Below are 27,192 nucleotides of genomic sequence, written 5' to 3' on the forward strand. Positions count from 1 at the left end.
GTTCTAGTTCTGTTCTAGTTCTGTTCTAGTTCTGTTCTAGTTCTGTTCTAGTTCTGTTCTAGTTCTGTTCTAGTTCTGTTCTAGTTCTGTTCTAGTTCGGTTCTAGTTCTGTTCTGGTTATTTATCTATTACAAATCCTCTTCTTTTTTATAGGCTACATTTCTCTGAGCGAATTCAGTGATGCCTGCGAGCTTTTAGAGAAGCATTTGCCCGGTACAAATACTCGCGAGCAATTGCTGGACATGTGTCGCATGATGGACCTAAACAAAGATGGACTAGTAGATCTTAACGAATTTCTCGAGGCATTCCGTTTATGTGAACAGGCCAAAAATGAACATACCACAGGCAAGAAGGCACACCTGGATGGAACAGAAGGAGATGATAAAAATGAAAAGGGTGGTAGAAGTAAGTTGCGAATGAAGAGAAATAAAGAAATGTAAGTTATATAATTACTTTTGAAATGTTTCCTAATATAGGATATAGTACTCAGGTGGCATTGGCGGCGGCACAATTGAAAAAACAACTGCCCGCCGTAGATGAAGATGGTGATAATGATATCGATCCCAATGACAGTGAAACTAATACACTGAAACGTTAAAAGGGAGGCGATAGGAAATTATGGATCTCTAATTATTAAAGCTTTAAATTTATGAAATATTAAAGAATTATTTTTTTCTTTGAGTTTTTATAGATTTTTAAATTTAAGCCATATTTTTAGAAAAACTTCGCTTTTTGATTGATTTGTTTAGTTTATGTTTAATTTTGTTTTTTGAAATTAATTTAAAATAGACAACAACGAAGTTTTAGTTTAGTTTTTCAAACTTTTGCCGTCCATTTGGTATAATTTGTATTTTTTTAAACATTTTGATTTATTTAAATAATAAAGAAGTATTTTTTATATAAATTATAAAAGAAATTTTTAATAAATAAAGTTATTTACCTAAAAACGCTTATTGCTATTAAAAACAAGCCAAATTAGTTAAGTTTTTGTTTTTTTTAACAAAAATTAAAAAAGTTTATAGAAAATTTATAAAAAAAAAACAAAATTGTTTTAAATTTATAAGTTATAGATTAACTAAGGCATTTATAAGTTTTTTTTGTTCTTTCTTGTGTTAAGTTTTATTTAAAATATAAAATATAATTAAGAACTCTGTTTAAAAATTATATGTAAAATATTTTTACTAAAATAAATTTTCTTTGTGAATTAAATTATTAAATTAGTATTATTAATAAAAGTAATAATTTAAATTAAATTTCTTCTTAAGCTTAAATTAATTAAAGAGAAAAAAAAACCAAAACAATTTTAATAAAAATTTCAATTAAAAAATTTTTAAAAATTAATTTAAATTATAAACAAAAAATTACTTAAACAAAACGTTTCAAAATTATCATTAAAAAAAATTACCGAAAAAATGGGAACAATTCTCTTAGAAAATTACATAAATTAAGAAAATTGAAAAATATATATAATAAAGCTATAAATGAATGTTAACAACAAAAAAACCTTTAAAAAACTAAAGCCTCATTAAATTAATAAAAATTAAAAAAAAAAAAAAACAAAAAATACTCAAAATAAATAAATAAATATTTTTTACAATTTTATGCCCTCAACAGTTTAAACTGATAAAAGGCAGCTTTAGAATTTTATAAATTCCTTTAAATCTTCACTAAGCAAAATTTAAAAAAAACACATAAATTAAAAAAAAAAATAAAATTAAAAAACAAAATTTAAATTAAATAAAAATTAATTACAAAATTAATCTTTTTTTCAACAAATACTTTGAACACCAGGCAACAACATATTTTGCTATTAATTGCACTAATTTTTACTAAAACTCTTGAAAAAAACAACTCCATTTTGTTATTAAATAAACTAAAAAAACATTCCTTTATATACATAACCTTTAAAATTAAAACTAAAACAACAACAACAACAACAACTAAAACCTACATATATATATATTTTAAATTCCAAAATGTATTAATTAAAACTTAAAATAATTTATCACTTTTTGATGGCTGTTTAAATTTTATATAAAAATTTTATTTTTGTTTCTAAACTAAACTAAAAAAAAACCAACAACAAAAACCAACAAAACAAATTATAACTCTTAAAAGAAAAACAAAATAAATTAAATAAATGTTTGTTCTTAAAATTAAAAAAATGAAATAAATATGTACTTTGATTCATTTCCTAAAAAAAAAACAACTGGTCACCTTAAGTTTAACTTAGCAAAGTTCTAAACCATCACTAATGCAAAACAAAACACTATTACCTTTCACATATAAATTATTCTAACAGTTATAAAACAAAATGAGTCAACACCCACACAGCCAAGATTACCACCAGGTCAATGAGAACGTTATACAAAGTTGCTAGCAAAGACCACAACCATCACTGCCACAGTCACACGTATTTTATTACATAGTTAAACAACATTTAAAAACACATAATGTTAATTAACATATCATAGACAACAATCATCAGAACACAACAGAACAGAACTAGAACATAAATAGAACAGAACTAGAACAGAACTAGAACAGAACTAGAACAGAACTAGGACAGAACTAGAACAGAATTAGAACAGAACTAGAACAGAACTAGAACAGAACTAGAACAGAACTAGAACAGAACTAGAACAGAACTAGAACAGAACTAGAACAGAACTAGAACAGAACTAGAACAGAACTAGAACAGAACTAGAACAGAACTAGAACAGAACTAGAACAGAACTAGAACACAACTTGAACACAACTAGAACACAACTACAACAGAACTAGAACAAAACTAGAACACAATTAGAACACAACTAGAACAAAACTAGAACAGAACTCAAACACAACAATTACTGTATAAAAACTTATATCTTCAAAGGTCAAATCTTAATAAAATTTTAAAGCTTCAAATACACTTTAACATTTTAACCTCTTGAACACATTCAAAATGAACTGTAACCGAATAATCTACGACATGGTAGCATAACTTTAAAAGCTCACGCCTCGAAAACCGCAACTCAGATTTGAATCAAATTCTACAACATGATAAAGTGAATTCTAAGCAACAACTTTTTACACTTAATATCAACATATTAGTTAGACTTTGGAAATTGTGTGCATTTTAAGAAATTTCATTTACTTTGTGAATTTCTAACAGATATTTTAAAATAATGTATTTATAATAAACCTATCAGAAACTAGAATTCAAGAGCTTTCCAACGATACTCATATCATCTTAATCGGTTAAGTACTTTAAGAGAAATTTCAAGTTGAAACACCGTCTCTGTGGCACCATCACCACCAACATCGAAAAAAAAGTTGAAACAAAATTTGCCCAAAAAGTCTGGTATTAGGTGAACAGAATCGTCTAGCAAGCAAATTTCTGCTAAACACTTTTCTTTAAATGCTTATAACTAGAAAACTACTAAACGTATTGTAATGATATTGATGTCATATGAAAGCTATGGAATTGTACTTTAATATGAATGTCATTATTAACGCCCCCTGCCACGCCTACTTTGTGAAAAACGTTAAACAAAGTTTAGCATGGTGTTATTGTGTAGGAATTGTTAAGTGTGGCATATTAAAGTGAATGTATTAGAAAGTACAATTCATTAGCTTTCCAACGGTATCAATTTTGTAAACATTGGTTCATTAATACAAGAGAAATTCAAAATTTTAACAGTTATAGATTTGCTTACTTACTAAGTGTAAAGTTCACAACGAACTGTTATTGAAAGTAGTAAAATCTTTATGAATTTTAAACCGATTGAAATGAAATGGGTATCATAGGAAAGCTGTTGAATTCTAGTTTTCATTCAGTGTAAAACTTATTTATAAAACAATATTGGCAATATACAGCACTTAAATTAAAGAACTAGTACTTTCATTGTAAATGCAAAAAAGTGGGCGGGGCAATATCATTAAATTTTAACTGCTTTGTAGAGTTTAATTTATAGCCTAACAGGTGCAGAAAGTTGCGTTACAATCAGAGCTGTTGTTTTCAATTTACAGCCATTTTCAATAACCCCATATATAGATATTACAGCTGTATACAGTTTATTCAAGAGCTAACAAAACTTTGAATATTTTCATTATTTCTGAATTGACTTTCATCAACTTGATGTCATTCGAAAGCCCTTGAATTCTAGTTTCTAATTCATTCACTTAAAATTACTTTCGTCAGTGTTTTGCAAACTTGACCATATTAAACTTTGTTCATAAAATTTCACAAAGTAGGCGTGGCAGTGGGCGGTAAGTTTAGCATTCGCTGTGTAGTTCAATTCGATATCTTTCATGTGACACCAATTTCATTGCAATCCGTATAGTAGTTATCAAGTAATAAGCATTTAAATAAAAGTGTTTAACAAAAATTTGCTTGCTAGACGATTCTGTTCACCTAATACCAGACTTTTTGGGCAAAATTTGCTTCACCTTTTTTTTCAAATTTGTGGTGGTGGGTACTGCAGAGTCGCAGCTTAAACTTTGAATTTCTCGTTAAGTACTTTATCGATTTAGATGATATGGGTGTCGTTGGAAAGCTCTTGAATTCTAGTTTCACCTAGTTTTAATAAATGTAAGTTATTGATATATTACTTCTAGAAATTAACACAGTAAACAATATTATTAAAATTTTAAACCTCTTCTTTAGTATGATTTGTTTGTTCAATTACTTAACAAAATGTTATAGCTTAACATACACTTTAAGATTTCTCCAAGTTTCGTTTAAATCCGAGCGGTAGTTCTTTAGTTTTAACGACTTGAAGTTATTCAATATTTACTGTAACTAAACAATCTAGAATATGGTAGCATAACTTTAAAAGCTCACACCTCGAAAACCGCAACCGAGATTTTTATGAAACTCTACAACATGATAAAGTAAATTCTAAGCAACAACTTTTTACACTTAATATCAACATATTAGTTAGACTTTGGAAATTGTGTGCATTTTAAGAAATTTCATTTACTTTGTGAATTTCTAACAGAAATTTTAAAATATTTTTTTTATAATAAACTCATCAGAAACTAGAATTCAAGAGCTTTCCAACGATACCCATATCATCTTAATCGGTTAAGTACTTTAAGAGAAATTTCAAATTGAAACACCGTCTCTGTGGCACCATCACCACCAACATCGAAAAAAAAGTTGAAACAAATTTTGCCCAAAAAGTCTGGTATTAGGTGAACAGAATCGTCTAGCAAGCAAATTTCTGCTTAACACTTTTCTTTAAATGTTTATAACTAGAAAACTACTGAACGTATTGTAATGATATTGATGTCATATGAAAGCTATGAAATTGTACTTTAATATGAATGTCATCATTAACGCCCCCTGCCACGCCTTCTTTCTGAAAAACGACAAACAAAGTTTAACATGGTGTTATTGTGTAGGAATTGTTAAGAGTGGCATATTAAAGTGAATGTATTAGAAAGTACAATTCATTAGCTTTTCCACGGTATCAAATTTGTAAACATTGGTTCATAAATACCAGAGAAATTAAAAATTTTAACAGTTATAGATTTGCTTACTTACTAAGCGTAAAGTTCACAACGAACTGTTATTGAAATTGCTAAAATCTTTATGAATTTCTAACCGATTGAAATAAAATTGGTATCATAGGAAAGCTGTTGAATTCTAGTTTTCATTGAGTATGACACTTATTTATAAAACAATGTTGTCAATATATAGCACTTAAATTAAAGAACTAGCATTTTCATTGTATATGCAAAAAAGTGGGCGGGCAATATTATTAAATTTTAACTGCTTTGTATAGTTTAATTTATAGTCTAACAGGTGCAGAAAGTTGCGTTACAATCAGAGCTGTAGTTTCCAAATTACATCCATTTTAAATAATCACTTATATAGAAATTACAACTGTATACAGTTTATTCAAGAGCTAACAAAACTTTGAATATTTTCCTTATTTCTGAATTGATTTTCATCAATTTGATGTCATTGGAAAGCCCTTAAATTCTAGTTTCTAATCTATTCACTTAAAATTACTTTCGTCAGTATTTTTCACAAACCTTACCATCATAGACTTTGTTCATAAAATTTCACAAAGTAGGCGTGGCAGTGGGCGGTAAGTTTAGCATTCGCTGTGTAGTTCAATTCGATATCTTTCATGTGACACCAATTTCATTGCAATCCGTATAGTAGTTATCAAGTAATAAGCATTTAAATAAAAGTGTTTAACAAAAATTTGCTTGCTAGACGATTCTGTTCACCTAATACCAGACTTTTTGGGCAAAATTTGTTTCACCTTTTTTTTCAAATTTGTGGTGGTGGGTACTGCAGAGTCGCAGCTTAAACTTTGAATTTCTCGTTAAGTACTTTATCGATTTAGATGATTGGGTGTCGTTGGAAAGCTCTTGAATTCTAGTTTCACCTAGTTTTAATAAATGTAAGTTATTGATATATTACTTCTAGAAATTAACACAGTAAACAATATTATTAAAATTTTAAACCTCTTCTTTAGTATGGTTTGTATGTTCAATTACTTAACAAAATGTTATAGCTTAACATACACTTTAACATTTTCCCAAGTTTCGTTTAAATCCGAGCGGTAGTTCTTTAGTTTTAACGACTTGAAGTTATTCAATATTTACTGTAACTAAACAATCTAGAAGATGGTAGCATAACTTTAAAAGCTCACACCTCGAAAACCGCAACCGAGATTTTAATGAAACTCTACAAAATGATAAAGTAAATTCTAAGCAACAACTTTTTACACTTAATATAAACATATTAGTTAGACTTTGGAAATTGTGTGCATTTAAGAAATTTCATTTACTTTGTGAATTTCTTGCAACAATTTTAAAACAAATTATTTATAATAAACTCATCAGAAACTAGAATTCAAGAGCTTTCCAACGATACCTATATCATCTCAATCGGTTAAGCACTTAATGAGGAATTCCAAGTTAAAACAGCGACTATGTGGTACCAACACCGAAAACATCAAAAATAAAAAGTTAAAACAAAATTTGCCCAAAAAGTCTGGTATTAGGTGAACAGAATCGTCTAGTAAGCAAATTTCTGCTAAACACTTTTCTTTAAATGCTTATAACTAGAAAACTACTTAACGTACTGTAATGATATTGATGTCATATGAAAGCTATGAAATTGTACTTTAATATGGGTGTCATTATTAACGCCCCCTGCCACGCCTACTTTGTGAAAAACGTTAAACAAAGTTTAACATGGTGTTATTATGTGAGAATTATTAAGTGTGGCAAATAAATGTGAATTGATTAGAAAGTACAATTCATTAGCTTTTCCACTGTATCAAATTTGAAAACATTAGTTCATAAATACCAAAGAAATTCAAAATTTTAACAGTTATAGATTTGCTTACTTACTAAGTGTAAAGTTCACAACAAACTGTTATTGAAATTGCTAAAATCTTTATAAATTTCTAACCGATTAAAATGAAATGGGTATCATAGGAAAGCTGTTGAATTCTAGTTTTCATTCAGGTTAAAACTTATTTATAAAACAATGTTGTCAATATATAGCACTTAAATTAAAGAACTAGCATTTTCAGTGTAAATACAAAAAAGTAGGCGGGGCATTATTATTAAGTTTTAATTGCTTTGTATAGTTTAATTTATAGTCTATTAGGTGCAGAAAGTTGCGTTACAATTAGAGCTGTAGTTTCCAATTTACAGCCATTTTAACTAATCAATTATATAGAAATTACAACTGTATATAGTTTCTTTAAGAGCTAATAAAACTTTGAATATTTTCCTTATTTCTGAATTGATTTTCATCAACTTGATGTCATTAGAAAGCTATTGAATTCTTCTTTCTTTACTTTATTTATAAATCCATGTGTATTATGTTCGATATCTTTATAATGCCCTTGAATTGAAGTTTTTAATCCATGAAAAGTTACTTTTGTAAGCTCTCGCTTCTTCTGCAAATAAAACATTTGTTTTTTTTTTTAGTTTTAATACTTATTCTTTTAATATGGTTTTTATTAAATTTCTTTTTTGTTGTTTTTTCTCTAAGACTTTTCTTTTGTGTATAATTTGGTTTGTTTTTCATATTTACAACTAAATTTCTTATTAAAAGTTATGTAAACATTTACATTTTTTTTAAATTGTTATTTTAATTTAATATTTTTTTAATTAAATATATAATTTTTTATTTTTTGTGAAATTTAGTTTAAAAAATTTGGAAAATCAATAAAAAATGTTTGGAAATTTTTAAAATTTAAATTTATAAGAAATTTTACTTAAAATTATATAAATATTGCCTTTGGTTAATTAGAAATAAACTTATTTGTTTAAATTTGTTTTAAATAAATTACTTAAAATTAAATATTTTTATTTTTACTTTAAATTTTACAAAAAAAAAGAAAAAATATAAAAAGTAAAATTGACTAGAAGTTGTGTTAATTCAAAATTAATATAATTTATATTAAATAAAAATTATAATTCTTAAAAATAAAAAAATAAATCACAAGGCCGCTAAAATTACATTTTAACTAATTTTGAATTTTGAAAAATAAAGACAAATTAAACCAAAAAATAAGTAAATTGGAGGGTTTTTTTTAAAAGGATTTGTTAAGAATTAAGCGTAAAAGTCTTAAGTAAATTTTTTGATATTTTTTAAATTTTAAATATTCTAACACTGGTTTTTTTAAAATAAATTTAAACAAAAAATGAAAGAGTTTTAAGTTAAGTTAAGTTTAGTTTAGTTTTTTTTTTTGGTTAAAGGAGGTACAGAGTTTTTCTTTTACGATATATTTGAAAAAAAGTTGTTAATTATAGTAAAACAAAACTCTTATTATAGCAATTGTAAACCACAAATTCTTAAGTTTTTCTCTTATCTAAACTTAAATTTAATATAAATCTTTTATATACAATTAAATTTTTTAAATAATTTTCTCTTTTTCTTAAACATTTTTACGATAATATCGCTTAAATATTAAATATATTCATAGCCACGCCTCTGTTTTTATCTGCGCTTGCAAAAGCTTTCTCAGAAAGCTTTCAGACACTTTACACTTGTGTTCTTCTAACAGTTTGTGCTCGATTTTGTGCCACCACCGTACTTACTCTCTTCATATCTCTAAGCAGTTGACACTCCTCCGTTAAAGCTTCTTTCTCTGACATCTTACGCTGCTGTTGGGGCTTTAGGGTGGCCAAAGCAATATCATGATCACTTTCACTCTCATCGGCAAATTGTATATCATCGATAGAGAGATAATTTTGCAAATCACTTGGTGATTTAACCACCGATGTTTCCTTTTCTATATACGAACCATTCATCGAATCAGTTTCTAATATAGTGGTTGTTTGCTCCCTAAAAGGTTCTTGCATTTGTTGTAAATTCCTAACCGATCTGGTAACATTAAGCTCATCTAAAGGTATAGATTCCTTTTGGCCACCCAAGGATAAAGTCGATTTAGACTGTTGTTTTTGCTGTTTGCGCTGTTTACGCGTTAGATATGGTGTTGATTGTTTGAAACCACCAATCGATTGATTGGAATTGGACGATATGGCTTTTCTTATCAGGCAATTCTTTAAATCGGTTTCACTTGGTGTTGTAGCTTTTGACTGTAGATTACTGCTAAGTGGTGATAGCTCCTCTGAAGTGGGACTGGTATTGGTGGTATTATTACTCGAATTTGTATTACTATGAGGTGATAAATAGTGTCCATATTTGGGCATTTTTATTTCCTGATACAAAGGTTGTGTCTCATCTGGTTCTTGTAAAGGTTCAGGTGTTTTATCCTCATCTCTCTCGGGTGAATCGGGTATATCATCGAAGGGTGGTATCCATACCAAATAAGCAGGATCCATGCCCAAATAAGAGCCCGGTACTGAGCCCGCATTCGTTACATTATAATCATAATAATCCAATTCAAAATCCTCTTGATTACCCAAAGAAAACTCTGATCCTGGACGTGCCAATAACTTTTTACGGTTCTGCTTCTCTTTGCTCTCTTTGGGATTAGTGCTGCGTATGGTAGCCGAACTTATAATACTAGCAGCCGGTGAATAGCAACCCTAAACATTTTGAAAATACAAATAAAAATCTCTCTTCAAAATATCTCCAATAAATCTCTACTTACATTCGTTAAATTAACACTAGCACAACGTGATTTCCTTCTCGGTGCCACTGATCTTATCGATTCACAGTCTGTTTTCTCTTCCAAATACGAATTTGTCATTTTGAGTGTTGAGGCATCATAACGTTCGGAATAACGACTAGAACGTTTTGTATTCATTGGTGGACTGTTGCAGATAGAGGACATGCCAGATGATATAATACTTTCGGTATCTTTACCGCTATCTTTACGTGTTAGTGTGCCGCAACTTCGGGGATTTAGATCATCGATATTCGATTCATTGGCAGTGCCGGACATAACGTCATCGGTGGATGGTGAGCGGCTGAGCGATTCGGTGGTGGGTGATATAATTTCATTGCGTAGCGTGACTATGGAACCATTGCTGCCGAATTCTTCAACGCTTTAAAGGAAAAATAATACGATATTAATTTGACAAGTTTCAAAAGTCTCGGATTAAGAGAAAACGCTACAGCACCTGCCCTGTTCTGTTTTAGTTGTATTCTATTTCTGTTCTAGATCAGTTCTAGTTGTGTACTATTTCTAGTTGTGTTCTAGTTCTGTTCTAGTTGTGTATTAGTTGTGTTCTAGTTCTGTTCTAGTTGCGTTTTAGTTGTGTTCTAGTTCTGTTCTAGTTCTGTTCTAGTTCTGTTCTAGTTCTGTTCTAGTTGTGTTCTAGTTCTGTTCTAGTTGTGTTCTAGTTCTGTTCTAGTTGTGTTCTAGTTCTGTTCTAGTTCTGTTCTAGTTCTGTTCTAGTTCTGTTCTAGTTCTGTTCTAGTTCTGTTCTAGTTCTGTTCTATTTCTGTTCTATTTCTGTTCTAGTTCTGTTCTAGTTCTGTTCTAGTTCTCTTCTAGTTCTGTTCTAGTTCTGTTCTAGTTCTGTTCCAGTTCTGTTCTAGTTCTGTTCTAGTTCTGTTCTAGTTCTATTCTAGTTCTGTACTAGTTCTTTTCTAGTTCTGTTCTAGTTCTGTTCTAGTTCTGTTCTAGTTCTGTTCTAGTTCTTTTTTAGTTCTATTCTAGTTCTGTTCTAGTTCTTTTCTAGTTGAATACTAGATTTATTTTCAAAAACTATACCGACTCACCACTTAACCATTGGCTCCTTAACATTCGTTTCACTCATCTCCGTCTCTCGCGCCAAATTCTCTGCATCAATGCTTTCTCTTAGAATCGAATGTCTTAGTTGATGCTTGGGACGCATTTTTACCATATAAATGACTTCTGATATAAGAGTAGTAGTGCTCACTGCCCTAGATGGAGGACTCTGTAAAGAACTCATACTGGCATGTGGAGTATGCAGACGGGAACCCTCATCACGACGACGGGCCACAGCTAAATGATACTTACGATAGCGTATCACATATTGGGCGCCTTAAAATAGTTAAACGCTTATTAAATATAATTGAGTGTTAAGTGTATTATAAACTTACCCAATAAAGCACTTATTAAAATTATAATACTGGCAAATATTACTGCACTTAAATGTACTAAAGTAAACTTCGATTTCATTTTAGGTTTTTGTAGAAAAGATCTTCCCTTCACCGATAAACGTGTGGCAGCCATTAAAGTTGTTTCAGAAGAGTTTCTAACTGTTAAGCAAACAAGTTTTATGTTACTAAGATTGTCATGATTAAATAGCTGCATCAATAAATTCCCCAAAGCAAAAACAACTTACCAATCTGTTCAACATTTGCCAAAAATCCTCCCGTACATATTAAGCCGGTGTGAATGTCAGTATTGTTGGTAATACTCGTCTCCTCACCAGCATAGAATTCTAATAATAACTGTGCTCCACTGGATTCCAGTGAAACAGGTAAATTCCCACTATACGCATTACCACCTCCTGCTCCACCGGCACCAGTTGTGCCACCCTGCATTTCAATGAGCAATGTAGAAGATAACGATGGACCATCACGTATTTTTATGTATTGCGTAGCACAGGGTAGACGTAGAAAGTTCAATTGCAGTGAAATAGTCTCCTCACCATCAACCTAAAATTATACACACAAATACACAAGGATTTAAAACACAAACACACATTTACTCAGATATACATCCTCATAGTATACAGATCAATTGAATGTTATTTACTGATTGGCATTGGGTACAAACAAAAAAATTAAAAAAAAAAATTCTATTCGAAAACATCAAATGAAAAATACAAGAAATTGTAGGAAGCTTCATAATGTCTACTATAGATGTATGAAATCGCACTAATTTTTGTATTGAATTCCAATATCGTCATCATCAACAGCATGGACGTTGCCAACAAACAATATCCATCTATCCATCGAGTCGTCTATAGTGCGTAAATAGCAGCTGCACAATTGCACCAGCAAAAAAAATTAGGAAATACTGACAGTGTTTATTCCGTTTTCATGCTCCAGGGATAATTGTACATTTTTATTATTGTATGACTGACACACATAAACTGCTGTTATTGCAGTGGAAATGATATTAATTTTGTAGTTGAATTTTAATAAAAAGCACTCACTGTTGGGAAGCAGTATTTAATGTGATAAATATAGAAGAGATTTTAGAATGATTGATGAGCTTTAAATGCACAGTATTTAAGCAATTAACATAGTTTTGCATAAAGCTAAACTGTTTAAGAGAATAAGTCAGAAACTTAATGAAAAACTCGAGAAATAAAAGTAGAACTGAACAAAAATTAACTAGAACAGAACTACAACACACCTTGAACACAACTAGAACACAAATAGAACTGAACTAGAACACAACGAGAACAGAACTAGAACAGAACTAGAACAGAACTAGACCAGAACTAGAACAGAACTAGAACAGAACTAGAACAGAACTAGAACAGAACTAGAACAGAACTAGAACAGAACTAGAACAGAACTAGAACAGAACTAGAACAGAACTAGAACAGAACCAGAACAGAACTAGAACAGAACTAGAACAGAACAAGAACAGAACTAGAACTGAAACAGAACTAATAACTCGACTAAAATTTCTTCTCTACCCTCGTTTCTTAAATGCCAAAAAAGGAAAACCCAAACAACATAGATATAACATTTTGTAAGGCAGCAAAGTGCTATTGATAAACTTGGTCTAAATAAGAAAGGAATTGTATTATCTATATAAAATTCAATGTTTTTCTATTAGGTCCTTGCTTTTTCATGCCTTTGTCGCTTTTTTCATGCCCAATACAATGGCAATATCTAAAAGAATAGAATTTTTACTTAAATTTAATAAAGAGTACTTGAAATTCTTATTCTTTTAATCTATTAATATTCCTTTATTATTTTTATTTTTTCCCCATTTTGTCTATTTGAGTATCCTGTTGTGTTCATTGTGCAATGTAGTTGTTGTTATCCTGACTTTGTTCTTGTCATTTTGTATACAATATGAAATATATATATTTTTTTCTCTTCTCGTAAATTATTCTTAATATTTTGAACAATTTCTGTAATTTTTTCTTTTGCTTGTATTGGATTTTTTATTCTAGTATTTTGTATATAGTCAATATATTTTGTTATGTTGTCCTGCCAGCATCCTTTTTCTGTTAGCATGCGAGTGCTGCTGGCTGTTTTTGTAGTTTTTATTATTTTAATTTATTAGAGAATTTTTGTTTATAGAATGGCATTTCATTCATTTATTAAGTCATTCTGTATGGTGGGTGGATATGGCTAACATCATCCCCATTTTCAATGCCATCATCACCACCACTATATCTAAGTAGTAAGTACTAGTTATTCTCCAGGGATCAATAGTTTATTTATATCTAAAGGGTTTCTTTATTTTCATGTTTCTTAGATAATTTAAAGATTTAAGTAAAGGAATGTTTAAAGAGAAATTCCTTAGTGATACATTTTTTTTAACAACAAAAATCATGTGTACAGAATTTAAATAAAAATCATATATCTAATGGAAGCACTTACCTGTATCAACCAAAATGATCTGCCTGGACAACTTTGTGTAGCTCCTGCTATAATACGCTTGGGCTTTGAAGTTCCCAAATGAACAATGCAACCGCAGCGACAGCCAGGACCAATTTCCTGGCTTACATCGGTGCGGTTAAGTTTGCTGAAGACTGAGCCGCTAGTCTCGTAAATACAATCCCACGTATCGCTAATGGTTTTACCGCATTTTTCAGTTTGTACTGAAGGACCCTGGAAGATAAGAAACAAAAAATTTTTAAATAATCCAAAAATATTCTTTAACTCTACCTCAGTTCTAGTTTTTTTCTAGTTCTGTACTAATTCTATTCTAGTTCTGTTGTAGTTCTGCTCTAGTTCTAGAAAAGAACTAGTTCTGTTCTGTTCTGTTCTAGTTCTAGAAAAGAACTAGTTCTGTTCTGTTCTAGTTCAGTTCTAGTTCTGTTCTAGTTTTGTTCTAGTTCTGTTCTAGTTCTGTTCTAGTTCTGTTCTAGTTCTGTTCTAGTTCTGTTCTAGTTCTGTTCTAGTTCTGTTCTAGTTCTGTTCTAGTTCTGTTCTAGTTCTGTTCTAGTTCTGTTCTAGTTCTGTTCTAGTTCTGTTCTAGTTCTGTTCTAGTTCTGTTCTAGTTCTGTTCTAGCTTTGTTCTAGTTCTGTTTTAGTACTGTTCTAGTTCTGTTCTTGTTCTGTTCTAGTTATGCTCTAGTTCTAAAACTGTATAGTTCTACAGTAAAATTAACTTTTTTTACAAAATTTCAAAAATATTTATTTAAATATCAGTGCAAAATATAATATTTTCCCTCCAAAATCTCTAGTACAAAACATTTATCGAATATTCATCGGTATCGATTGGTGGCAAGCTTTTCAATCGCGACATTCGAGATACACGAGAGCCTCTTGACGTACTATCTGCCTCTTGACTTCTTTTACCCAACTCTCCCGACACATCCGATGCCTCTTCTCCTTCACGTTTTATGGAGACACTCTTACGCGATTCATCTGCAGTCGAAGCCATGTGATCAGTAGTAGTGTTGGCTGGAGCAGTGGCGAAATCACTACTTGAACCTTCTTCCCCTAAATCCTCACCTTCTTGCTCATCCATTTGTACTACTTCCAAGTCTTCATGGGAAGAGGAAACTATTAGAGTAGAACCCATTTCAACATCAACTATAGAGCCGGCCTCACTGATGCGTTCTTTGGGTATGATTTGAGAGTCTTTGTACTCGACTTGAAACTCGGGTGCTACCACTTCTGTGGAGGTAAGTTTTTGAGCTTCTCTTTTGAAAATTTCCATAAGAGAGGAGGCAGTGCGAGGCATGAAACCCATTTTACCGGGACGATATAGGGAGGAGCGAGAACGTGAAATAGTTTGAATGGAGGGTGTGTCAGGCAAACGGTCCGAATGACTGCTTACAAGTTCCATTAATTCGGAAAGTAAATTATGACGTTTGACTTGTCTCAGTGCAGACTCATCGGCTTCTCCACTGTCCTGAGCAGTTGGCAGCTTGTCTTCTTCTATTGCTTTAATGGCTATTTGAACGGTTAATTTGATTTGTTGTATAACTGATTGTAGTCGCATAATTTCCGCTTCTTGCTGTTCATGCAAAGCTATTAAACGATTTCTTTCCAATTTCAAACCTTCTACATGCTGCCCCAGTACTCTTAACTTTTTGGTGGTTTCGTTAAAGGAGAATTGATCACAGACATCCTTTTTCGTTATGTTTTCATAGAGAGCACGATATTTAACTACCTCGGTGTATTTGGTTTTCAAACGTTCATAGTTATCGGTGAGTTTCTCTATGATGCGTATTTTATTTTGAGAACTTTTGATTAATTGATTTTTCAATTGATCTAGAGCGGCATATTGTTCCGCCATTTCTTTGTTCTTTTGCACATGTTCATTGAAATCTTGCTGCATTTTGATTTGAGACAAAACTAGTATATCGATTTCCTTTTGTAGAGCTATATTCTCCCTAATCAAGCGTCTGGTATAGCCGGCATTACGGATCTCACTGGAGCGCGTGAAATCCTCTGAAACCTGTAGAAGTTTGGCTTCAACTTCCTTTTTCAAGGCATCTTTTTCAACTACAGCTTTTTGCTCCATATTGTAAACGGCCTCTTGATGAGCCCGATCTTTTTCTTTCAGCTCGGCTTCTTGATCATCAAACTTGGCCAGCAGAACATCACGCTGTATGCGAAATTCATCTAGAGAATTGAGTTTACCATTTAACAGCTTAATTTCCGAAGTCAACTGATCATGCATGGATTTGTATTTATTCTCTAAATCCTTAATATGCTCCTCAGCCTGCAACTTCTCATTGTTGCGCACTTTGGTGATTTCGACCAAACGCTCTTCCAGCTCTTTAATGCTGTCATTGCGTTCGGCCAAAGTCTTTTCCAAATGGGCCGCCACATCTGTACGATCCTCCTCCAGACTTCTAAGCTTTTCCTTTAAATTATTATTTGTATCATCCAAAGTCGCCAAATGACTTCTCAAACGTGCCAATTTTTGATTCAAATCCGTTATAGTCAACTCATAGAAAGTCTTATCCACTTGATTTAACTTATTGGGATCCGTCTTTTTGCCCTTTTTACCTTTACCTTTGCCCCCCTTTTTGCCTTTGGCATCTTTATCTTCGGTACTCATTTCGTCAACTAAAAACTCTAACAATTTTCCTCTAAAATATAAAATGTCGTTTAACAAAATTTATTGATAAAACTGTTGTCATTAACAACAGGTTGTTTGTTTTTCTTTTAACAGTCACTTTTTACAATGTTGCCACCCTATCATTTTACTAAAATAACATTTCATTTTGTTAGCAGTTCCTAACTTAAGTTTTCTTATAAATTTATTTACTTTACCTGCAACTATTTTCACCATTATTTCACTTTGCTTTTTGTGCTCTTTAAGTTTAACGAACTTTTTTTCTATTCACTTTTGTTCTCGCTTGTAATTTTGAAAATCATAATAAAAATTCCTTTTAAGTATCATTATTTCTTTCCTCACCTTCCCAGTGGCATTTTATTTATCCAGCACTTTTCCTAACATAAATTCATTATTTCAACAATCATTGTCTTGGGTGTAAATAGTTTTCTAGGAATTTCTTCGCGAGTAAAACAATATATGAAATTAAAAACTTTTTAACGTTTTTGTGGGTGATTTTTTTTATTATTTTCACCCGTTCACTTTTTTCCTTGAAGTCAAATCTAAGTGTATTTTTTTTCGTCAAGGGTTTTCTGAAGTATGTCTTATGGGAAAATGCATTTGGATAAACAGAGGCGGAGGAAAGGAACTAGAGCTGAAATTAGCGGAACTAAAACTGAACTAGAACTGAACTAGAACTGAACTAGAACTGAACTAGAACTGAACTAGAACTGAACTAGAACTGAACTAGAACTGAACTAGAACTGAACTAGAACTGAACTAGAACTGAACTAGAACTGAACTAGAACTGAACTAGAACTGAACTAGAACTGAACTAGAACTGAACTAGAACTGAACTAGAACTGAACTAGAACTGAACTAGAACTGAATTATAACTGAATTATAACTGAACTATAACTGAACTAGAACTGAACTAGAACTGAACTAGAACAAAACTAGAACTGAACTAGAACAAAACTAGAACAAAACTAGAACTGAACTAGAACAGAACTAGAACTGAACTGGAACAGAACTAGAACAGAACTAGAGCAGAACTAGAACAGAACTAGAACAGAACTAGAACAGAACTAGAACAGAACTAGAACAGAACTAGAACAGAACTAGAACAGAACTAGAACAGAACTAGAACAGAACTAGAACAGAACTAGAACAGAACTAGAACAGAACTAGAACAGAACTAGAACAGAACTAGAACAGAACTAGAACAGAACTAGAACAGAACTAGAACAGAACTAGATAAGAACTAGAACAGAACTAGAACAGAACTAAAACAGAACTAGAACAGAACTTTAATTGAACCAAGTCACCAAGTCTAGAAGAGTCAATAACATAAAATATTAAGCAAACTATGATTGAACTACTTACAAAGTCAAAATGCAATTATTAAAAACCGCGATCAATCTATTGACTAAAACTCGATTCAAAGAGTAAATAGGTCTAGATCAAACAGTAAAAAGATTCTTGATCAAACTAATAGACCAGTCACGATTGTATCACTAAAACATTTCACATTAAACTATTAAAATATTCTAAAACGATCATCTTTCCAACTCTATGTCGATCTTTTATTGAACCTAGATAAAATTATTAAAAGAATCACTATTTTACTTACCTCTCACCGGCAGCGTAGGCACACAATCCATTCTCACATCGGCCACTGCACCCGAAATCGCTTGACTCACATACACAAAGCAATACTCCACAAATTTCTCCGTAAATAGATCACAATTAAAGTATAAAGAATATTGATTCTTCACCACACGCTGTTCCGCTATATAATGCAAAGTAGTAGGAGGCTTTAGGGAGGCCACATCGGCCCTTAATTTAGCATAGACTCTAACACGATCACCCTGCTCTAGAATGCATGAAGGATACTCATAGAGCACACCTATACCCGTATGAGGATCACAGGGAAATATACTGCGGGCATAGACATTAAACACATATTTTTCGCTCCAGTCGACCGAAAGGAAACGTCTGGTAATGGGTATATTGGGTAGAGGGATCATGGGTCTTAGCTGTACCGCATAGTTACCAGCCAAACCGAAAAGATCACAGGATAGTCTAAAGGTTTTCTGTTTGGGATAACCTCTGACCTGTTCGGCAAATAATATGCTAGACTTGGTAACATTTTCTGGTCTCACTTGTGAGCAGGAACGCTCCTTGCCGCAGTATATCAATTCCAGCCAAAATTCCGGTAAATCCTCACGTTTCCAGGCATTATCACAGTTGACCTCGGGAAAACGTAAAGTAACCTCTACCGGTGTATCAGGATATGTGCGTAAACGTACTGGACTTACAATCATTTCGGCACTGGGCCATCGTACATCTAAAGTTTGTCTTAAACGTTCATCGTATACTGGTATTAGAGTGGTGGTAGTGGTAGTCATAGTGGGTGTAGCATCCTTAGCCTTGCTAGAGGAGGAGCTAGAGTTGGCTTTTAATGTATTGGTGGTTTTTAAATTCGTTACCACTTGCATTTCATACAGACCACCTTGCATGAAAGTCTGACAGGGCACTGATACCTGCGTGACATTGTGCCGTGGATCGGGATATAGTAATATATTTTCTATGATTTCTTTACGTTGTCTTTGCAATACCAAAGAATCATTAGCTGTAGCTAAAGGCTGGCTAGAGTCTGATGCTGCTGAAGAAACGTTTGTCTCATCAATGTATTTACTAATGACCAAAGTACTCGTTATAATATTCTCCACTTGTAGGACTTGCTGCTGCTGTTGTTGTGTGTCGCTGCCACTTGATGTCTGATTGTTTAGCGTGCGTGATGTTGTTGAAGTTTGTGCAATAACTCCTGCTCCTGTTGTTGTCGATGTGGTGGTGGTGGCAGCTGTGCTTGTTTTTATTATATCGTTTTCTATATCTTCTGCTGAAAATTGTATCTGCACATGAAGATCTCCGCTTAAAGCTGTAAATGTGCTCGGAGTCATAAGACGACCCTTTCGTATTGCCAACACGTGACCTTTTTTCATCAATGCACCAACCATTCAGTTTCATTCATAATTTCAATTTGTTAAATGAAATTTATATAAAGAAATATAATGAAAATATAAAGAAAAAAGAATATGGAGAAGAAAAGGAGAAACAAATAAAAGAAAAAGTTAGAATTTTATTCTGAAACGTGTTAAAGATTAAAGTAATAAAAATCATAAATTTGCTGTTTAATAAACAAAAAGGGTTTAATTTCTGGGCAAATTTTCTACGTCTGTAGGTAATTTAGATAAAGTCTTGTGTGTAATTTAATACCTTTATTATGAATTTGTATATTGAAAAAATATCTCTTTAAAGAAGTGAATCGTAATAAATATGGATAAAATAACGGTTAAACACTTTGACAACTATAAATCATGTGATAAATAGCAGTCTTATCAAGAGGTTATTTTACGTCATTAGCGTTCCCTTCTTCCATTGCATTCAGAATGTAAATTTCGATTAGATTCTTCTAATTCTTAAGGAATCAAATGCTTCTAAAGGAATCACGACTGCTGTCAGTAAATGCTTCCTAAATGATTGATGGTTTCTGAATTTGTCAAAGATCCATCCAAAGATCCATAAAAAAAACTGAAATTGGCGACACAAAGGACCACTACTACAATGACGATGTGCCTACTAAAACAGGCACGATCTCCAATGGAATTTGGATTCCCAAAGAAAAAGGATTGATCTTATAACTAAGCTTCTCATGATTATAGCAGGAATTTGATCTGTAAAAGATACACAATCTGAGCATCTCTTAAAGTTCCACGAAATCAAGAAAAGCGACATGATTCCGTTAGGAAATAGACTAACGGAAAAGTCAAAATTAGCATGATTACAGCAGGAATTCGATCAGTAAAAGATCGAGACAATTTGAGCATCCCTTAAAGATCCACGAAGTAAAGAAAAGAGCCATGATTCCGTTAGGAAATAGATTAACGGAAAACCCATTATTAGAACGATTAGAGCTGAAATTCGATTAGTAAAAGATCATCCCTTAAAGATCTCCGAAGTCAAGGAAAGAGGAGGAAAAGAGCCGTGATTTCTTTAAGTTTTGGATATCCAAGAAACAGAGATTGCTATAGAAATGGAACTGCTAAATTAGCTGAAATTATAGGAAGACTTGAACTTGAACCAAATATATATGAAACCAACTAAGATTCCTGCAGAACATGGACTACTTACAGAGCCACGACAGCTGCAGAAACTAAACAGCTAAAAAAGCCACAATTACTAAACGATTTAGACTACTAAAGAAACCAAGATTATCGTAAGACTTTCTCAAAGAGATACGATTTCGGAATAACAACAGCTACTCCACTATACTACTGACAACTACTAAAAGCATCACTAAAGGAAATACTACATCTCTTAGATTTGGACTTCTTATTACGCAACGATTTCACAAACAGTTTGATTAAAATAGATCTTCATTTGCAGCAAAAATTCGATTACGAAAAAAACTTCGATTCTGAAAAAGTTTATATAACAGAAGTGCCACGAATGCTGTAAGATATGGATTACGAAACAGTCACGATCGCTGTAAGATATTCTTAACTAAAATGGTATTAACTTTGGAAGATTTGGAACAATGAAGAAACCATAATTGCTCTAGGAATTAACTACAAAAGAAGGCCATGGTTACACTGGAGAATTTGGACTACTGAAAGAGGCATTATTCCTTTATGACTTGAACGACTACAAAACGATCTTTGATTGCTGAATGTACGAAAGTTTTAACAACAAATAGTCTCAATTGTTGTAAGATATTAACTACTAAATGATCTATGATTGTTGTAGATCTCACTAGCATATCAGGAAAGTTAAGATCGGAGCCATGGAATCAAGATTGCTGTAAGTTTTAAATACTACGCGAATCATAGACTCTGTAAGACGTATGCTCTAGGAATTGAACTACTAAAAGAGTAACGATTGACGTCGGATTTAGACAACTAAAGATTCCTATAAGACTTCGGCTACCAAAGGAGCAATGAGTTCATGTAAGCACTACGAATAACGTGGGAATAAGATCACTTCGAAATTAGTCACGATCATTGTCACATGATAACCATTAAAGAAGCATACAACTTTCTTAAAAGTTTAGACAACAAACTAATCAAGATTCCAATAACTTAAGGATATTAAAATTCGATTGATTTAGAAATACATAAAGCACCAATTGCTGTAAGATTTATACAATTAAAGTAGATACAATTTCGTAAGATTTGTGCTACTAAAAGTGCAAGAATTCAGGAGAGTATAGACTCTAGAACTTGCAATGATTTCTTACATGTTTTACAACTAACCAGACATGATATCTCTTTTAAATATCAAGACTTTGACTAATAAAATAACTGCATTTGCTAAAGAGACAAGAATCCTGTTAGGTTTGGATCACTAAAAGTCAACGAGTTAAGGAATGATTGGAGTATAGAACTCGCAACGATTTCTTAAAAGTTTGATTCCTGCAAGTTACTACAGAGTTAAGTTACAAGTTAAACTAATAAAGCAGCCACGATTACATATATATTTAGACAACTAGAGAGGTCCAGATTCCATAAACCATTTGAGTATTAAAGGTGCAATAAACGAGCAATGTTTGTTGTGAGTTTCTAGTAATAAGTAAATCAATAACTCTGCAAGAAAGAAAGAAAATCGCTACATAAGTTGGACTTCTTAAACAACCACAATTGCTATAGAATGCAGCTTACTAAAGCAGTCCTTATCCGAGTAAGATTTGGACTGTTAAAAGCGAAACGATTACAGAAAGGTATGACTATTAATAGATCTTTGATTGCTGCAAAATTTGAGTGACTACAGTGCCATGATTTTGGGAAGTTAAGTTAAGTACTAAATGCGCAATAAACGTGCAATGATTGTTGTAAGTTGTGAATACTAACGGACCCATAAACTCTGCAAGACCTGAACTTCCTAAAAACGCAGGATTTCTGTAGAGTTTGACCTACTAAAGAAGTCCATATTCGAGTAACACTTGGACGGTTAAAAGACAAATGAATACAGAACGTGGGGATAAAAAAGGGAGATGAAGGGAGATGATTTTGGGAAATTAACGCAACAAACGAGTCATTATTATTATAAGATCTGAATGCTAAAGAAAACAATAACTCTGCAGGACTTTAGCTAACAAAGGAACCCCACGATTTCTATAGAAATTGAATTTTATAAATTTTCATTAATGCTGTAAGTTTTAGATTACTAAAGCAGACAAGATTCCAACAAGACTTGAGCTTCGATTGCTGAAAAATTCGAACCACTAAAGTGCCTTGAATTTGGGAAATTGACGCAATAAAAGAGTCATTACTATTATAAGATTTGAATACCAACATAACCAATAACTCCGCAAGACTTGGGCTAAAAAAGGAACCCCACGATTACTATAGAAATTATAATTTATAAACTTCCATTAACTCTGAAGGTTTTAGATTACTAAAGCACACAAGATTCCAACAAGAGTTGGACAGCTAAAAGCCAAACGATTTCATGAAGTTGTGTCAAATACTTGAGCAACAAACTAGCCATTAATGCCACATGATCGCTTTATAAATTGGGCTTTTAAAACAACCAGCATAGCTGTAAGACTTAGTTTACTAAAACTGCGAGATTTCAAGAATTGGACAGCAAACGATATCAGGAAAGTTTGGATAATTATTGAGCTTCGATTGCTGAAAAAATTTAATCACTAAGGGATTATGATTATGAAAAAGTCTCTGCATCTAAGCAGACACGTTTGCTGGAAAACAAGGGATGATTTTAAAAGCCGTAATTGGCATTAAAATTGGGGAACTAAAACAGCATTGAATGATGACAATTTCGAATCACTAGAGGGCTATGATTTTGGGAAGTTGCGGCAGCAAAGCAGACATGTTTACTGGAATACTAGGAAAAACTATAAAAGCTATAATTGATGTTGAAATTGGGGAATTAAGCAGCTTTGAATCCTGTTATATTTCAACGTCTAGAGAGGCTCTGATTTCTGTAAATCTTGCACAATTTCCGAAATATTTATACGAGAAAAGTGCTTCATGATTTTGGGAAATTTGGGACATTGAACTATTTTTGTTTTGCAGTAAGATTAGTTATATTTAAACCATTTAAACTCTTTAAACTCAAAACATATTGAAACACATTGTAGCTGCCTAACACTCTCAAAATTGTGTATAAAATTAACTTAATGACCCTTCAACACCCAACCCAACCAATCTTAATTTAAATGCTTAAAATTCTCACCATAAATCCCATTAATAAAACCAAAAGCCAAACACTTAACTCACCACCCAACTACCCTTTTCTGACAAATCAATCAATTTTTACTTAATAATAAAATCTCTTAATTGTGACAGCTGTCAACCACAGTAGAAGAAGAAACGATTCGGCACTTGTATATTTACTTACAATTAAGTTGATTTTTTTTATTTAAAAAATGAAATTTAATTTATTTATAAAGAAGTTCATACTCACTTGTACAACATTGCAATAAAATTATGATTATCGTTAGCAAAACAATTTGCCAATTGTTAGAAGATTTGCTCCAGTTCCTGCTGGGCCGTTGTAAATTTGTGTCACTTCTTTTTGTAAAACACTGATAAAGGAGATGAAATTTTCTAGCTGAACAATAAAACGAGGATAATGATAATGTTCTTGTTAAGGGAGTGTTGGTTGCAGCTGATGATGATGTGGATGATGATGATGCTGAAGTTGTTATTGATAAGAAGCTTTTAATATTGCGGTTAATGCTGCTATTGTCAAGCATATAGCCGCACATTGCAAAAATCCAAGAGCATATATTAAATATACACTCACAATTACAACCCTCTTGTTCTTGTTGTTGTTGTGTTTTTTTCCAATTTAACACACTTTTCTTTAGACAACAAACTCACACTTTTGAACTCATATATTGGTATATGTTGCCAACAGTATGGAAATGAAAATATAAACAATAATGGCAGCTTCTTCTTCACTTACACTCTTACTCAATATTTTTTGCTTTCTCTCTCTCTCTCTTTTGCTTAAACGTATTGTTTGCTTGTTTGAGTCAAATCTTAAACAATTGTTATCTTAACGCTTGTTGTTGCTGTTGTTTTGCTATAATGATGATTATTTTAAGGCTCCTTTCCCTCTTTCTCTCTCTCTCTGCTTTACTCTCTGTTTGCACTTTTAACTCTTTGTTAATTTCGTTTCTTTTTATAAATATTTGACTGTGTATATGTGTGTTTACTTGAGTGTTTGTATGTTTTTAAATCTCAACACTTAAACAGTTAACATGTGAAGTAGAACAGCACTGGCAACAACAACAACAACATGTACATAAACATTTTCATTGTGTGATCTACAACAACATGACAGCCGACATATACAACAATGTGTTTTTGTAAAAAGTTCCGTTATTTTTGCCATTGTTTATGTTTGTTCTTGTTGTAATTTCTTTTGAATATAGAAAATATCTTTGTTGAAATTTTTTCGTATACGATTTCTGTACAACAACAGTAACAGCATTAATGGAACAGAAATTAAACGAAAAATATAAATTACAAATGAATTAAGTTTTTTCCCTTCTTGCTCTGTTTATTGTGCAACATAAAATGTAGTTTTATAAATGAAATTTTTCAATTCAGAAAATTTAACATCTTTCTATTCATACATTCATTCATTCGTTCATTCAGCCAAGAAATGCTGTCTGTCTGTCTATCTTTTCAGTCTATCCAACTGCCAGTTTTTTTTCTCTTGTTCAATTCAACTGATTTCTGTTTTCTCTTGCTTCAGCATGTGGCATCTGTAAGGATATAAAAAAAAAATGGTGAAAAAAAATTATATAAGAAATTGTAATGAAATTGTATGAAAATTGTTTGCCTGAATAGAAGTTTGTAAATTAATATTCCTTGTAATACCATTTACAAGTAATTCGTTTTTCTTATAATATATATATATTTTTTTATTATTTTAATATAATTTCTTTGAATGGAAAATGTTTTATATTGTATATGTTGCAAATTCAATATGTTTTTAGTTAAATTATATATTAACTAAATAGTTACTATTTCATAGGAAACAAATTCATTTTAAAACGAAATTTTATCCCCTCCACAATTGAAAGTCTTGTTTCCTTTAGAAGTCAAACTCTGACAGCAAGTTTAACGTTTTTATCAACATCAATCAAGGTTCTTTCGGGCGTCGAAATCCAATGACTATAATGACTCTTTTTAATGTTAATAACAACAATAATCAACGTTCTTTCAGACGTCGAAATCCGATGACTTATTGACACTATTTAAAGTTAATAACATCATCAAGAACAAGGTTCTTGAAGACGCCGAAATCCTTTGACTATATAGACTCTTAAAGCCAAGTTCTGTATCTCATTGGCATTGTTTTCTGACAGCAATCGTTTTTTCTTTAGAATGCAAATTTCTCAACTTCTTTGATGTCAAAATTCTATAATTCAATCGTTACTTAAGAGGCTTAATACTGACACTAATCGTTATTTAATTGAAAGCCAATTTGTTCCTTTTAGAAGTCGAAATCCGATGCACATCTTGGCTCTCTTGGAAACTGAATTCTAATTATAACTTGCGACTCTAATAGAGTTTCTTTCAAAAGATTTTCGGAATACCGCACGACGTTGCCAAAGTAGCTTTAATACTAAGCTTAATCAAAATTCATTTAGACGCCAAACTCTGACATTCATATACCTGATTCTGCCAGCTTTAATCTGACAACAATAGATTTTCCTTTATAATGAAGATTCTAATAATACCGCGTAGTTCTTCGACGTTTAAATTTTGACACAGATCATTCCATTAAAATCTCATAAGCGAGACTATAAAGGTCCCACCAAAAGCAAAATTCTAATAACAATTAAAGTTCTTTTCGAAGTCGAAAGCCGATATACATCTTGGCTCTCTTCGAAGAACTTATCTGATGTCAATTTCCGATACTTATAGAGTTTCTTACAGCAACATTTTCGAAGCTTGCTAAACTACCCTTAATGGTGTTGGTACCTAAATTCAGACGCCGAACTCCGAAGTCTTTATTTAGTCTATTTGGAGCCAAATTTCGACTCTAGTGAATCTTCCTCTACAATCTTAAATCAACAAACAACCATCGACACCCTCTACCACTTCGATGCCTAAATTTAAGCACCAATCCATCCTTTAAAAGCTTAATGCTGAGACTAATCAAGGCCCCATCAAAAGCCAAATCTTGCCACTAATCAAGGTTCCTACAGAAGTCGAAACTCGATACAAATCTTAGGTCTTTCGATACTGAATCTTCTTAAGATGATGTTAACATTCGACTCTAATTGAGTTTTCTTCAAAAGCTTTATTCAAATAGCAAACGTTGGTTACTGAAGTAACCTTAATACCCGAATCAAGTTTCATTCGGACACGGAACTTCGAAGGCATTTCTCACTCTATTTGAAGCCAAATTTAGATTCTAATTGAATAATCGATTTACTCTTAGAATGAAAATTCTAAAAACATTCTTTGCTCATTCGATGACTTGATTCGAGTACCAATCGTTCTTTCAAAAGCCAACTTTGGAC

The 27,192-nt window shown here is 31.9% G+C and overlaps 3 protein-coding genes across 5 annotated transcripts in view; 1 reads left to right on the forward strand and 2 right to left on the reverse strand.

Moving 5' to 3' along the window:
* LOC111681190 (serine/threonine-protein phosphatase rdgC) overlaps window positions 1-617 on the forward strand; it is a 28,346-nt gene extending 27,729 nt beyond the window's left edge. For all 3 annotated transcript variants that reach the window (XM_046952978.1, XM_023442929.2, XM_046952979.1), the window contains exons 12-13: window positions 154-405; window positions 477-617. In XM_046952978.1, the coding sequence (XP_046808934.1) occupies window positions 154-405; window positions 477-598 (374 nt within the window). In that variant the 3' untranslated portion in view covers window positions 599-617. The remainder of the gene's footprint in view (window positions 1-153; window positions 406-476) is intronic.
* An 8,242-nt stretch (window positions 618-8,859) lies between these two features.
* On the reverse strand, window positions 8,860-25,416 carry LOC111681188. The gene is made up of 9 exons (XM_046951396.1): window positions 24,111-25,416; window positions 18,253-19,617; window positions 14,799-16,639; window positions 13,982-14,212; window positions 11,752-12,067; window positions 11,507-11,665; window positions 11,162-11,447; window positions 10,086-10,482; window positions 8,860-10,020 (listed from the first exon to the last, which is right to left on the reverse strand). Exons 1-9 carry the CDS (start codon window positions 24,412-24,414, stop codon window positions 9,010-9,012), a joined length of 5,910 nt encoding a protein of 1,969 aa, XP_046807352.1. The 5' UTR covers window positions 24,415-25,416; the 3' UTR covers window positions 8,860-9,009.
* LOC111681233 (cilia- and flagella-associated protein 157) lies at window positions 14,732-16,749 on the reverse strand. Its single transcript, XM_023442983.2, has one exon. The coding sequence runs from the start codon at window positions 16,620-16,622 to the stop codon at window positions 14,787-14,789; it is 1,836 nt and encodes a 611-aa protein (XP_023298751.2). The 5' UTR covers window positions 16,623-16,749; the 3' UTR covers window positions 14,732-14,786.
* Window positions 25,417-27,192: the final 1,776 nt, after the last annotated feature.

Source organism: Lucilia cuprina, chromosome 5, assembly GCF_022045245.1.
Source record: "Lucilia cuprina isolate Lc7/37 chromosome 5, ASM2204524v1, whole genome shotgun sequence".
Classification (NCBI taxonomy): Eukaryota; Metazoa; Arthropoda; class Insecta; order Diptera; family Calliphoridae; genus Lucilia; species Lucilia cuprina.

Excerpts from the sequence above, each read along its gene's own strand:
- LOC111681188 (XM_046951396.1), bottom strand. The coding sequence starts at position 24,414 with ATGTGCGGCTATATGCTTGACAATAGCAGCATTAACCGCAATATTAAA. Across the intron at positions 19,618-24,110 it reads TTTATTGCAATGTTGTACAA|GTCACGTGTTGGCAATACGA; the intron begins GTGAGTATGAAC and ends TGATGAAAAAAG. Across the intron at positions 11,448-11,506 it reads TTTAATAAGTGCTTTATTGG|GCGCCCAATATGTGATACGC; the intron begins GTAAGTTTATAA and ends AACTATTTTAAG.
- LOC111681233 (XM_023442983.2), bottom strand. The coding sequence starts at position 16,622 with ATGAGTACCGAAGATAAAGATGCCAAAGGCAAAAAGGGGGGCAAAGGT.